The 13,724-nt window shown below is 40.3% G+C and overlaps 1 protein-coding gene across 1 annotated transcript in view; it reads right to left on the bottom strand.

Moving 5' to 3' along the window:
• Positions 1 to 2,048: 2,048 nt before the first annotated feature.
• LOC139733820 (CCR4-NOT transcription complex subunit 4-like) overlaps positions 2,049 to 13,724 on the bottom strand; it is a 39,853-nt gene continuing 28,177 nt past the window's right edge. Inside the window, exons 12-18 of the mRNA XM_071644629.1 lie at positions 12,508 to 12,721; positions 11,490 to 11,615; positions 9,847 to 10,023; positions 7,590 to 7,759; positions 5,345 to 5,483; positions 4,283 to 4,399; positions 2,049 to 2,265 (exon numbers count right to left, since the gene is read on the bottom strand). Coding sequence (XP_071500730.1) covers positions 2,135 to 2,265; positions 4,283 to 4,399; positions 5,345 to 5,483; positions 7,590 to 7,759; positions 9,847 to 10,023; positions 11,490 to 11,615; positions 12,508 to 12,721 — 1,074 coding nt within the window. The 3' untranslated portion in view covers positions 2,049 to 2,134. The remainder of the gene's footprint in view (positions 2,266 to 4,282; positions 4,400 to 5,344; positions 5,484 to 7,589; positions 7,760 to 9,846; positions 10,024 to 11,489; positions 11,616 to 12,507; positions 12,722 to 13,724) is intronic.

Genomic DNA, 13,724 nt, shown 5'->3' on the forward strand with positions numbered 1-13,724 from the left:
CGCTATCATCGCACGTGTTGCATGTCCGCCAGCTAGCAGCAGCAACATCGCGCTAGTTTTGCATGACAGTCGTTTTGTGATATTCTCATGCCCAAGTATATGCGAAACATACTACAGAAATCGTGAAAGTGAATGTCCCGTAAGTTTAGATGATCATATTTTTTTCGTTTTTCTTTCTTTCTTTCTTTCTTTCTTTCTCGTGTTTTCCGGCTTTCCCACACAGACGGATATAATACTAGTATCACGAAGCCGGAAATTGGACACCAAAATATGAAAAAGCCGGAATTCCGGCTATTGCAGGAAAACTGGCATCCCTGCATCAAATATCATCCTCCAACAAAGTTTGGTGAAATTTGCTCCATACAGTCTTGAGTTATCGCGTAAACGGATACAATTTCATGATTTGACCTTGACCTTTGACCTTTGACCTTTAGCCGATTTCACCCAAAATCTTATCAAATCGTTGCCCCATCATACTTCATACTTGGACCAAGTTTGGTAAAATTCCAGTAAATATTACTCAAGTTATCGCGTAAACGAAAGCGGACGGACGTACGGACGTACGGACGGACGGACGTACGGACGGACGGACAACCCGAAAACATAATGCCTCCGGCACCACTTCGTGGCGGAGGCATAAAAAGTTATGCAAATTGAAAAGATTCACTAAATATTGCATAACAATTTGAAAACAGTTTTTAAATGCATAAAAATTATGCAAATAAATGAGCAGATGATATCATCACCTCACAATTTTCCATCAATCAATAAATATGACAGTCCAAGATCTTCAAAAGCTACACACAGGAAAAGAATATGTATGATAACACAAAACACTCTGGCCACAGTTATAAATCACAAGGTCTGATTGCCTAAGTCTAAATTGGGTTTACACTTCTTCAGTCCAATCTTATAAATGTTAACTTTGTCAGTCCCCTTGGTTCAGATTTTCAAAAATTTATATGGATGTACATGTACATTTATAATTACTTTTAGGTCACTGTTAGTCATTTTAGTGCTACAATTTGTCTCTGGGTAAGCTTCATATCAGGAATTCATATCTTCTGTTTGCCGGAGCAACGCTACTTTTTAATTCATTTTTTCCATACTTCCACATATCTGTGACCGTCTGTGTATCGTCTTAAGAATTTCCATTGTTCTTATATGATTTTAGAATAGATGAGAAGATTTGAAATGTATATGAAAATTGTACAACTGTCACTGAGAACACCACAAGTAAATTCTGACATCGCTCTAACAATTAAAAAAACAAAATGTGAGAACTAGTAACACTGTGTCTGTGAAGCCAAAGTACATCTCCAATGTGCAAGCAATCAGCAAAAGATGATTCAACAGGCAAAGCATGCAAGGTAATAATCACAAAAAGGTGGCATGCCTTCACAAAGAATCACGACATACCAGAACAGAAATATTCAAAGACAATACAAAGTCTCTGTGTAAGTAGAGGTACGGGCGTAGGAAAGTAAATATCAAGGAGAGACTGCCTAAGGCACCACAAAGAGTAGTGGGGGGGGGGGGGGAGGTGAGTAGTTAGACCCTGCTGGGGAAAGCAGGTGATATGAGTTACCCCTGTTAAGAGTAGTGAAGTGGGAGTAGATGGACTTTGGAACACAGGTGGTAGGACTTACCCCCTGTTAGGAGTGGTGAAGTGGGGAGTAGATAACTTTGGAAGGAACACAGGTGGTAGGACTTATCCATAATGAGAGTGGTGGAAGGGGGAGTAGATGTACCCTGGTAGGGAAAGCAGGCTACCCAGTGAAAGAGTGGTGGAGGGGGGAGTAAATGGACACAGTAGGGAAAGCATGTGGCAGGATTTACCCCTATTAAGAGTGGTGGATTTGGAACTTTAAAATGTATGTACCCCAGTAAGAAAATCAGGTGGTGTAACTCACTCCTATTAACCCGTCGAGGACGGACTGATTTTGCTATTACACGCATTTCCCATAGACACCTGCCCAAGTATTCTCAAGACTCATCCTCAATGGGTTAAAAAGTGGTGGAGTTGGGACTGACTATATGTACCGCAGTAGGAAAAGCAGGTGGTGAGACTCACTCCTGCTATAAGTGGTGGAGTTAGGATCAGATGTACCACCGTTAAGGAAAACGGGTGGTGTTACTTACCCCTGTTGTGTATGTGTTCTGCGGGGAAGAAATGATTTGTTTGCTGTGACTGGATCTGTGTGGGTGAGTCTGTCTCTGTAAGATTCTGGAGAGATTCCAACCAGTGTGGCTTCTCTTCACCTGCTAGACAAATCACAACAATCAAAGTTATCAAATTATCATGATACTGGCTCCACTACCTCTACAACAGCAACACAACCAACTACAACTACTACTACTACTACTACTACTACTACTACTACGTACATGTATTGCTACTCTACTACTACCACTATTATTACTGGGTCAATCCACGTCAAATCAACCAATGGTGTAGCCCGACCCTCTTCGATTTTCTTTAAACTCACACCAAATGTTCCCCCAAGAATCTGATGGAAGATTCTGAAATATTTCGCCCCAAGGTCAAACGGTTGCTAAAGATGTAGTATCAAAAGTCATATCACGGTCTTTGCCAATAAGACTAAAAAATTTCTGATGTATACCCTTTTGGTACTAATTACAGACTATCATCCCAGAAGATACCATTTTGTCTTGGTACTTCATCTCTAATCTATCACAATTTGAAATGTGCTCAAAATCTCACATGTCATTTTACATGAATTTTTAGATGTTTATGACCATTTTCGAATGCATAAACCAGCTATAAAACATTTTGGTAACAAAAATGTTTTTGTAACCCATGAAAATATAGGTAAATTTCTATCAATACACAAAAATTGGTGTTGCTTGATGGGACTAGTGGTGATTTGTGACCTTGAACTTGGCAACTTTTTGAAAAAATCTAACTGTGAGGGCGCCCTACGAGAAAACGACGCATACTTTTTGGCCGATTTTTGGTAGGTCTGTAGAGCAAGTAAGAGTCTTTAAAAATGGATAATATTGAGTTCTAAGCTAATTGAATGTTGAAGTTATCAGCTTCAAAACATGCACCCAAAAACAGTAGCTTTGACGCTTAACCACCATTTTTGGTGAACTCGTGCGCAATAATATTATGTGCATGTTAGGATCATAAAGTTCTTCCATTTTACAGAAAATGAGTAATGTAACTCATCTAACTTGGCTGCAGCAGTCAATCAAAAATAGCAAATTTTATTAGAACTCGATTGTTCGACCACGCATCAGTTGCTAAGGGAGGCTGTATCTTAGCAACCGTTAGACCTTTGGGCACAATATTTCAGAATCTTCCGTCAGACACTTGGGGGAACATTTGGTGCGAGTTTAAAGAAAATTGAAGAGGGTCGGATTACAAATTGTCTGAAAATTGGTTGATTTGACATGGATTGACCCTACTCCTATAATTATGATTACTTCTTTTACCTCTACTCTGCTATCACTGCTACTTCATTTTCTGATCGTAAATTCACAAAATTGCTGGAAAGATATCATTATATCACTACAGATGGTATCAGTGGAATATAGTAGTAGTAGTGGAAGCAGTATAAAAAGTAGCATCAAGTAGTAGTAGTAGTAGTAGTAGTAGTAGTAGTAGTAGCAGTAGTAGTAGTAGTAGTACTAGTAGTAGGGGAAGTAGTAGTAGTAGTAGTACTAGTAGTAGTAGTAGTAGTAGTAGTAGCAGTAGTAGTAGTAGTAGTAGTACTAGTAGTAGTAGTAGTAGTAGTAGTAGTAGCAGTAGTAGTACTAGTAGTAGTAGTAGTAGTAGTAGTAGTAGTAGTAGTAGTAGTAGTACTAGTAGTAGTAGTAGTAGTAGTAGTAGTAGTAGTACTAGTAGTAGTAGCAGTAGTAGTACTAGTAGTAGTAGTAGCAGTAGTAGTAGTAGTAGTAGTAGCAGCAGTAGTAGTAGTACTAGTAGTAGTAGTAGTAGCAGTACTAGTAGTAGTAGTAGTAGTAGTAGCAGTACTAGTAGTAGTAGTAGTAGTAGTAGTAGTACTAGTAGTAGTAGTAGTAGTAGCAGCAGCAGCAGTAGTACTGGCAGCACTAGAAGGAGTAATCAAAATAGCACATTTGCTTATAAAATAAATCACCACTCACTCACACAGACTATCACAACTGAAGCAAAAAACATATCAAGACAAGCTCCACAATCTTTATTTGCCTGCCATTTAAAGTGAAGTAAAGATATTAATTCACTGTACTGTAAAAGTTTTAAAACTGATATCAAGTCATCTGTTAACAATCCTACCTTCTGTGCTACTGGCTTCTCTTGAGTTGGACGCTGAGGGCGCTGTTCGTATGCTGATGATGGCTGGGTCTTGCACTGCCCACGATGACCCCGTTGGTGACCCGACCCACGAGTCACCTGTAGCAAGTGACACAGAATCCTTGGGTGACTCAAGGAACATTGTACCTTCTCCAAGCTATGACCTCTTTATTATTTTCATGCAGTTTGCCATTTATACATGTATTTCTTGTCACTTTAGGCTATGTTAGGGGATGATCTTACAACATAATAAACAAGAGATGAGGGGTCCATTTGAGACCCTGCACCACAAAACAAACAAAAAGTAGCCAGACATGAAATATTAGTTAAGAGCATATTCTGAAAGAGCAGACTTTAAGCTTTAAAATGATGTATACGTAACTCAAATCAAATGGACTCTCCTAACCTATCTAAATATTGGAAAGAAAGCACACACTCAGAAAAAGTGTGAACTTAGAAAAGAGGCTCTAAAGTACAGTGTCTATTCAAACGCTTAATCTTTACAAAGCCATGCTGACTGTGCGATGAATGGGACAAAAAAATAGGATGTAAACCACTCAAGTAACAACAATGAAGGGATTATCAAATTAAACTGAAATTGAGCATGCCTTATTAACACACTTTGTCCTTCATTAATGCTAACTTTCAAAGCAGTAGCACTATCCTTTCAAAAGTCATAGGAGTTGAAAGTGGAGAGTGAGTACAAGGCTTTTATAAGAAATGAGAAAGGGATTCTAAAGACACACTCAATCACACTATTCTGCCAAAAAATGTTTCAGATAAACTGCTAGAAAAAACACTTTCCTGCCTGTTTTGTGATCTCAAATTTTAGCATAGTGTAGAAGAAGACTTGCTCTTCCTGAAAATATAAAAATTTAAGATCAGCTCGTTTGACCTATTTCATCTATTTTCAGTCCTCACACAAAATCAGAGTGTGCCACTTTTTGTTTGTTTTGTGATGCACGGTCACATTTTATTAAAGTCCTATGAGGGACCTGTGCCTATTGACCTGTGACCTTTGACCTTCAAGTACTGGACTCCTACCTGAGTTCTGGAGGGCACTGACTCGAGACATTTCCGACATGAATGACTGGTGTTGCTGAGAGGGGCCAAAGCTGATGTTGATGTTGGGTAAGAGAGCTCGCAGTCCGTCCTGCCAGTTCTTGAGATGAACGTTGTCATTCTGGTATAGAAGAAAAAAGATAAAGTGAAAACATAGTTCTGGTAAGGGTTTGAGATCCTGTCTTGCACCATTTCATATATCGAACGAGTATATCTAGAAACATACCTGGCTGACGCGATTTGCCAGAATGATGAGTTGTTTTGGAATATCTTGACATCAAACGTGAATGATAGTAAAAGTAGGCACATCACCTTTTATGCCACAAGGATCCAGACTAACTCAGTCTCAGGGATAACTCAGCCCTATTTCAGACAATTTATACGCAGTTCGTGATTGCCATATTCTATACTTAGACGCACATTCATTAAGCCATTCTGGTATGGAAGGAAAAAAAAATATCTCATGGAGCAAGAAATCATGGAAAATCTGTTCGCTGAACACCACAATATTTTACAAAACAGCATCTACTGCCTATGTGAATAAAAAACAAAAACAAAGGTATGAGTCAGCAAAAAGAATACAAGAGCATACACTTCATTTTGAGTGAATTCACATGCACATCAGAGATGTCCAGTCCTACAAATGCGTTCAACATTATTCTAGTTAGACTAAGGGAAATTGTCAGTATTAACATAAACCAGGCCCCCCCCCCCAAAAAAAAAAAAAAAAAATATAAAGAGTCTTACATACTACCATGTCTTCAAGCCATGTACAGTATTGCTGGTGTAGTTAGTTCTTGTGTTCTAGTGTCCTGGACTAGAAACACTTTTACTAAAATGAGTACAAAAATATTTATATTTTGATTAAAAGGGAAGAAAATAATAAAGATCAACAAGGTTAAGTGAACATAAATCTTGAGAATGAAGCTGGTGTGTAAATAGTAAAACACTGGCAGCTTACTGCACATCTCATTTCAAAAGATATCACTTAACCTCAAAACAGACATTTTCGCTAATTTTGCAATGGAAGTAAAATGTAAGCAAAAGTTTTGTCTACACAATGCATTCAATGCAAGAGCCACTTTGGAAAGAGAAAGGCGGACACCTTCAATTGGCAAAAGTTTCTTGCCACAAATGCTTCCTTCCGCGAATGCTTCTGGTTTTACAGCACATAGTGTAGACACTACAGTTAGTCAAGAATTGAGTCAGTAAAGTTTCACTAGAAACTGCTCCCACTATCAATTCTCACTCTCCCTAAAAGCACTCATAGTTAACCCTAACTAGGCCGGGCTATTTGGGTAGGGGGGGCCTCCCAGGCCCCCCTCCAGATCTCGGTCGTCGACCGCGCGATCGCAATGAAAATTGGCACACACATTGCCTATGATGTAATCTAAAACACCATGAAGTTATTTTTTCAAAAAATCATCATTTATGCTAAATTATGCTAATTTATGCATGATGATGCGTAAAATCAGACTATTTGGTATAAATCACAAAATAAAGCTCAAAACAGGCACATTTTTTGTGTAAATATTCTTTTTAGTGTCCTTTAAAGCAAATGTAATGAAAAAAATTGTGATATCAGAAAAAATTCTTAAGTATTTCATTGTTTTTTGGAATTTCTTATGTATTTCTTTGTTTTTTCGACTTTATGTTTTTCATTGTTTTTTCGATGAAATTCGTCCGCGACATCGCTCCGAACAAGAAAATATGTTATTCATGGATTTTAATCAATAAAACACCAAAATAATCATGCTTTTATGAAATTTGCCTGTAAGCACAGTTTGCATTGAAATTGTACACGAATTAACGTTTTTGAGCAATTTTTGGTCTGACATGCATGTACATATTTATGCGTAACTTCGGAACCGCGCGCCCCGGCGTCGCAAATTTGGTGTCAAAAGATGCGGGAGACTCGAAAGAAAAAAGTCATGAAACGTCGCAGTGATAGCTTCTTGCGATTGCGATACATCGCGCGGAACGTCGAGGGGGGGGGGGGCCTTTGAGCCCCCCCCCCCCCCCCCCCCCCCCGGCCTAGTTAGGGTTAATCGACTGAACTATTCTTTTTCCCCTACTGATAGTTTGTTAAATCAGTATTACAGGTTTTTTGTCTAGTTTCTTAAAACCTGAGGAAAGTTATTGTAAACATAAACTTTCCATATTTTATTAAAGCAATACTTGTAAGAACAGACTGAATAGCTTTCTGTAAAGGTAAATTCCACCCTACCATGGGATGTGTTGCTTGGGGAGAGTGGCCTGACACTGGATGAAACCTCGGTACATGATTGGCTGTAGGATGGCGTGGGAGGGGCTGAGTGGGTGGGGCTTCTGACGTGGGCGGGCCCCGGGGCGGAGCCTGGCTCTGCATCCAGGGAAGAATTTTACTGCCACTGGCATCTGGAAGAAATGAGGAAAAATCTTTAACAATTGACAGAATATATCACTTTAATACAAACTCTTCACTTAAAATTTGACATTTTGAACACTGAATTTTGCAAGTATGCAAGAAGAGGTTTAACCACCATAAGCAAATAGAGAAGAAACATCAACTGAGGTGCGACAGAAGTCAGGTGACTCCATGATCCCATTTCATAAAAGATGTCAATAGAATAAAAACTCTTGCTGAAATGGCAACTTCCCATGGCAACAGCCAATCAGGAAGCTGGATTCTTGTTGTTACCATGACAATTATCATTCCAGCGAGAGTTGCTATCATATTAACTTTCATATGAAATGGGGCCCTGCGGTAATTTTGCTTTAAATCCTGACTTAACTGACAAATACTTTTCAAAAGGACAATTGCCACAAGCTTTTAATTACAAATTTGATATTTACAGAGAGGACTGCATGACTGGGGTTTTCATTACATAAGGAATTTCTTCTCATTATCTACAACCTACACTCCATGGCTCAGTTGCTTGAATACATTTTGAGTGCAGGAGTATTATCAGTAGTCACAGTCAGAGGCCTGTTTCAGACTCTATGCTTCAGCTCTATGACATATTAAAAATAGTCCCATTTCACATTCGGCTTGCCAATAAATCAAAACTTATTCTTTCGCAACTGTTATTCTATGAAGGGAGGTTGAATATTACATGATATATGAATATTGAAAATACATTTATTTGTATCTCTGTTGATAGTTTACCTGTGTCTCTACTACATGTTATTATGTTCATTGCATTGTTGCACTGATTTCCTGATAACTGTATATGTGACCCGCTACAACAAAATGATCCTAAAGTCGGGCGAGGTTGATTATTTGAAAATTGCATGACAAAATTCCCTAATCTTTCTGCTTTAAATTGATATATAACTCATGTTATAAAAATAATCGGCTGCGGAGATATCGATGTTTAAAAGAGAGCATGTCGAGACGTCTGGGAAATCACTGTTTCAAAAAAAGCGCCCTGAAAGTTTTCCTTGCGACGCAATCGCGATCAAGGGACATGCAAGTTAGTTTTCACCTACGGACAATAGAAGGTAAATCCTAGCAACCCCGGAAATGCTCATTCAAGCACAGCGTCGGCGGTCTCCTCACCGACCAATCAGTGACCAGGATGCCAGGAGAAGCGGCTGGGCATAGCGCACCCCGCCCGCACGCTCCAGTCGAGTTGGCAGTGTGCGAGCTTCACGCTTCGGTTAGCGGCAAGCAGCAAACTGACCAATGAGATCACTCCGGTCGTTGTTAGGGGCGGAGCCTATCTGTGGCGCTCAATCCAAATTTTCAAACCAGTTTCTGCTTCATTGAAACGCCAAAAAACATGGCCCAGAAAAACGCTATTTTTTGGTCTTTCCTTTCATCATTTTGCTTCAAAATTTCGACAGATGATAGAAGACATGTCAGACTCCAATAATATGTCAAAATCAAAAAATCGTAAGTTTTGACCAATTTTGATGCTCTGACTTCAAACTCGATTTTCACAGCTTCGACCGTGCGCGACTTTAGGACCTTTTTGTTGTAGCGGGTCACATATACAAACATTTTATTGTATTCCTAATGATTTGTATGTTGGAAATGAAATAAATCAACTTGAACTTGAATATTGTTCGGTTTCATCAAGCAAAAAACAATAATAAAAGACAGGTGAAGATGACATATTCATGGACGTGAATATTCTGTTGTTAGGAGAGTCCTTAGTCCCAACTATATACATAAAGTGAGGTGGTTAACAAATACTGTAAAAGTGGATATTTTCGCGTGACTAATTTTTCGCGCTTGGCCGGGTCGGAAGAGTTTCGCGTGTTTTTAATTCCGCGCAATCAAGACATCACGCACAGGCACATATGGCAAGCAAAAATATCCACACGCTTTTATTTTCGCGCCAGTTTCTGGTTGCGCGAAATGCGCGGAAATTTGAACACCGCGAGAATTTCCACTTTTACAGTACTTGACAATGGGATGGGATCTGGTTGTCTGGAGGTTGGTGGTCAATTTGTCTTGATGGTCAGCTGGTCCGAAAACAGGAACGGTCTGTACGTACCTGGTCTGACGAGCCTAGGGGCGGAGCTAAATGGCAGACAGTGATTGGGCATTCCAAAACCGGGCGGTGGCTGTGTGAGCTTGGTGGGCGGGGTAAGGGCTGTGGGTGGGGTCAGCTGAAGCTCCTTCTCCAAGAGGTCAGCCAGACCCTGACTGGACTCCTTCCAAGGGTCAAAGCCTGCAGGACAGAGTGACCACAGGGAAAACACGTTACATACATTACATTAAATGGTCCTGGAGCGTGACAATGGGTCACAGAAACTCAACTGCCGAACTAAAACGGCTGTTCGCACTGATGAAAATCAGTACAAAACCATGATGATATACAATGAAATTGAAGATTTTTTTCCATGCAGAAAAAGTGCCCTTGAGACACGATATGGCTACAAACAAATTGTTGTGAAGTGCATGCCGGAATGGGCTCTCATATATTCTCAACCGAAAATTGTGTGATAAAATAATATTCGACTGCCCATCACCAGTAAACACAGCACAACCTGTACAACTTTTGCAGTCAATCGCTCTGCCGTTATGTAAGAAATTCAAAAGCCCACGCTGCCTATTGGAGTGGAGGGAAACTCGGTTTCCATGAAAATGCAACCTGTCAGGCGCAGCCTAAGCAGTATAAACAGACAAGGGATCGCTTTTCCACGTGGGCTTGCAAATCTCTGCCAGGAGGTTCCAAAAATTCGCCTGCGATAAAAGCGCAGTATAACATAGCAAAGTTACATGATCAAGCAAAAGTAGAAGAGCCGAGAAAAACAACTGGTTGCGGTTGAAACATGTATACACTGCGTATCACGGCTCAACTTGAGAAGTTGACTGGTTGCTCGGGGCCACTAAAAATAGATGTCGGGCCACCACTTTCATTTTGGTTATCTTTTAGTGGCTAACTCGGGCAACCTAAAATCTAAAATTTATGGATTGTAATGTTGAAGAGTTAAAGTTACTAGTGGTATGAATGAGTCACCTAAGAAAAATGTTAACCCGATGAGGACGAGTCCCGAGTATAGTCCCGAGTATACTCGGGCAGGTGTCTACGGGAAATGTGTGTTGCAGTGAAATCAGTCCATCCTCAATGGGTTAAGTTATGTGAATTCTTGGTATCGCTAATACCTAGGTGCCATGCTCAGAGCAGCATTTTAGATGCATTATGGGACAGCTCAGGGGATAAACTTGCCCCAGTTTTGACTGCTTATGCACTCAGGTCATGTTCTGTCTTTATTGAGGGGTATTTTTTTGTTGAAGATTTCTTCGCTTCCCATCATGTGACCAGCACATTGAAGCCTTGCAATAGTAAACCATGACTCTAGTGACCGCAAATCAGTAAGATTTAGAAACATTCAACTCTTTTAGGCTGAATTATCGCCAAGAAAAATGGAGTAACAATGTAAAAGCAGACATAAGTCTCCATTGAATCGTATGGGAACTGAGACGCACGCGAGACAACCGGAAGCGACAATGGCACCATGGAATCCACAATGCATCTGTGACAGAGCTTTTCAGAAGTTTCTTTGCACTGGCGATACTAAGAATTGGATATTTGTTGAGGTCTACGTACCAAGATCATCATCATTGTGCTTGTCGTTAAGTATCTCCACACTGGCGATACTGAAAATTGGATATTTTTTTAGGTATACGTACCAAGATCATCATCATTGTGCTTGTCCTTGGCCTCAGAAGCAAAGCCGAAAGCTGCCTGCCAGTCTGTCTGGCTCTCCACTGGTAGGAGCTCCTGGGCCATGGTCCATCCACCTCCTTCACTCCACTCTGATATACACAACATATCAAAACAGTGATTATATACAGTCTAAGTCTGGAGTAAAGGCCATTAATGTCACATGGATATTCTACTCTGATACATCACACACACAATAGAACATCGACATACGGACTAAGTCTGGATAAAAAGCTATTAATGTCACATGGTCACTCCACTCTGATATACAGCATATACAAAAAATATACAAAGCAGTGATTATATACAGTCTAAGTCTGGATTAAAGGCTATCAATGTCATATGGTTATTCCACTCTGATAGAGCACATACACAATAGAACATCGATATACTACATGCGAAGAACTTACGTAATTACTTTCTTAGATCAAGAAAAATGCGTGTGCAGTTGTAGCGTACATTGGGAAATTATCGCTCAAGTAAATTCATTTTCGAAATGTGCGTACTTTACACAAGAAAGCAATTATTTTGGCAGGCTAGTTTTGATTTGTAATATGATTTTTCCCAATTTTCGCACATTGTTCCAGGGTAGACATGGACAGTAACCGTATATGACACATATTTCCTATCATTTAGCCATGTTACACGCTTGTCCACAAGTGTCCACTTCAGTAATGTTCAATTTTGGGATAGGAAAACCTTTGTGCTTTCGGGTTTGCTGCTCCCTTTCATTGCTGTTTATTCAAAATCAGTTGAGTCTAAAAAGGCACCTAAGCAAAATAAGACCGCAATGAGGGAGAAATGGTTCTTTTGTCAGTGTCGATGCACAATTGCACAATCGTCATTATCCAAGCACCTGAATATACTAATTAAGATGCCCATAATCAGGTGGCGGTGGTGATGATGGGATCAAAAAAGACCTTCCTTACAACTAGTCCATGTGTGTAGTAGGTCCATGGATAAATGAAGAGGAAATCTACCCACCACTGCGTGGCTGCATTCCCACTGGTACAGACGGCACATGTCTGGCAAGGCTCGGGGGTGGGAAGAACCCGTTCCCACCAAACAGATTCGCTAGGTCGCCGGGAAACGGTTGCCTTGGAGGGGGCAGGTTGGGCGGGGCCCCGAGAGGGGGCGGAGCTGCTGGTTGCCTGGTGTCGGTCACCGGGGGAGGAAGAAGGTCTGGGAGAGATTGCACCTGTTGATGGGAAGTCAGGACAGACACAAACCTTGCATTAAATCCTACCATGCCAACAGAATTACACCCTATGGACTATGTGTATATCATGCGGTGCATATGGCTAATTTTGGCATGTTTAGACTTCAACAATCACTTTTGGCCAATTACATGAATGATTGGTCAGATGGCTGACCTGTAAAATCCAAATTTGAATAACACGTCTACAGGCATTAATGGTTGCGAATCATATTCCGTCCACGGAATAGAGCTGAACAGTACAAGAATACAGGAAGCAGACGCAACTAGTAAAGATATCTGAATTGTGGGTAAAAAGATCATGAAATCACCATAGAATAGACCTGGTTGGTTTGGGTGCCATGCCTCATAGTCCAGGCTAGGCTCCATAGAAAGTGCACCTAACCTTGTTTTTTGATATATACAGTGTTTTTTGATGGTTTCTTGTCAATTCGAGGGTGCTGATTCCAAATCCGATTGATGCCACTCGCGTAACCTTGAGCATTTTCGGCAAAATGCAAAAATCCAAAATGGCCGCCAAATATGCTAATTTGGCCGTGATCATCACAATAATGTGCATTCTGTGACCAATTATTCCACCAAACTTTGTACATTTCTGTTCCGAGAGCTACTCGGCCGTAATAAGGCAAAACAACGTAACTCAGAATATCATGTTCTGAGAAAAACGACTTTGAAAATTCAATTGGTTCCCATTTTTCCGTCATAGGAGCAAAACACTTTTGAAGCAGCGAAGTTTCTTAGGCATCAATAAAGAATATCTCGGGAAAATTTCAGTAAAATAGGACTTCCCGTTTTAGAGTAATTGCCATGTTTAGAATAGATACAGCATTTTACCGAATCACAGCACTGTGCTGATGAGTAATTCTAGTTTGCCAAAAGAGCGTATCCTTACTTACGTTGTGCGAGAATCCTCACGCGGCAACATATCAATTAGGCAAAAGAACGTATCCTGACTTACGGCGCGTAAGCATTCTCCCGCGAAGCC

Source organism: Diadema antillarum, unplaced genomic scaffold (assembly GCF_040938485.1).
Source record: "Diadema antillarum isolate AM-2024a unplaced genomic scaffold, OU_Dant_1.0 scf00000025, whole genome shotgun sequence".
In the NCBI taxonomy this organism is placed as follows: domain Eukaryota; kingdom Metazoa; phylum Echinodermata; class Echinoidea; order Diadematoida; family Diadematidae; genus Diadema; species Diadema antillarum.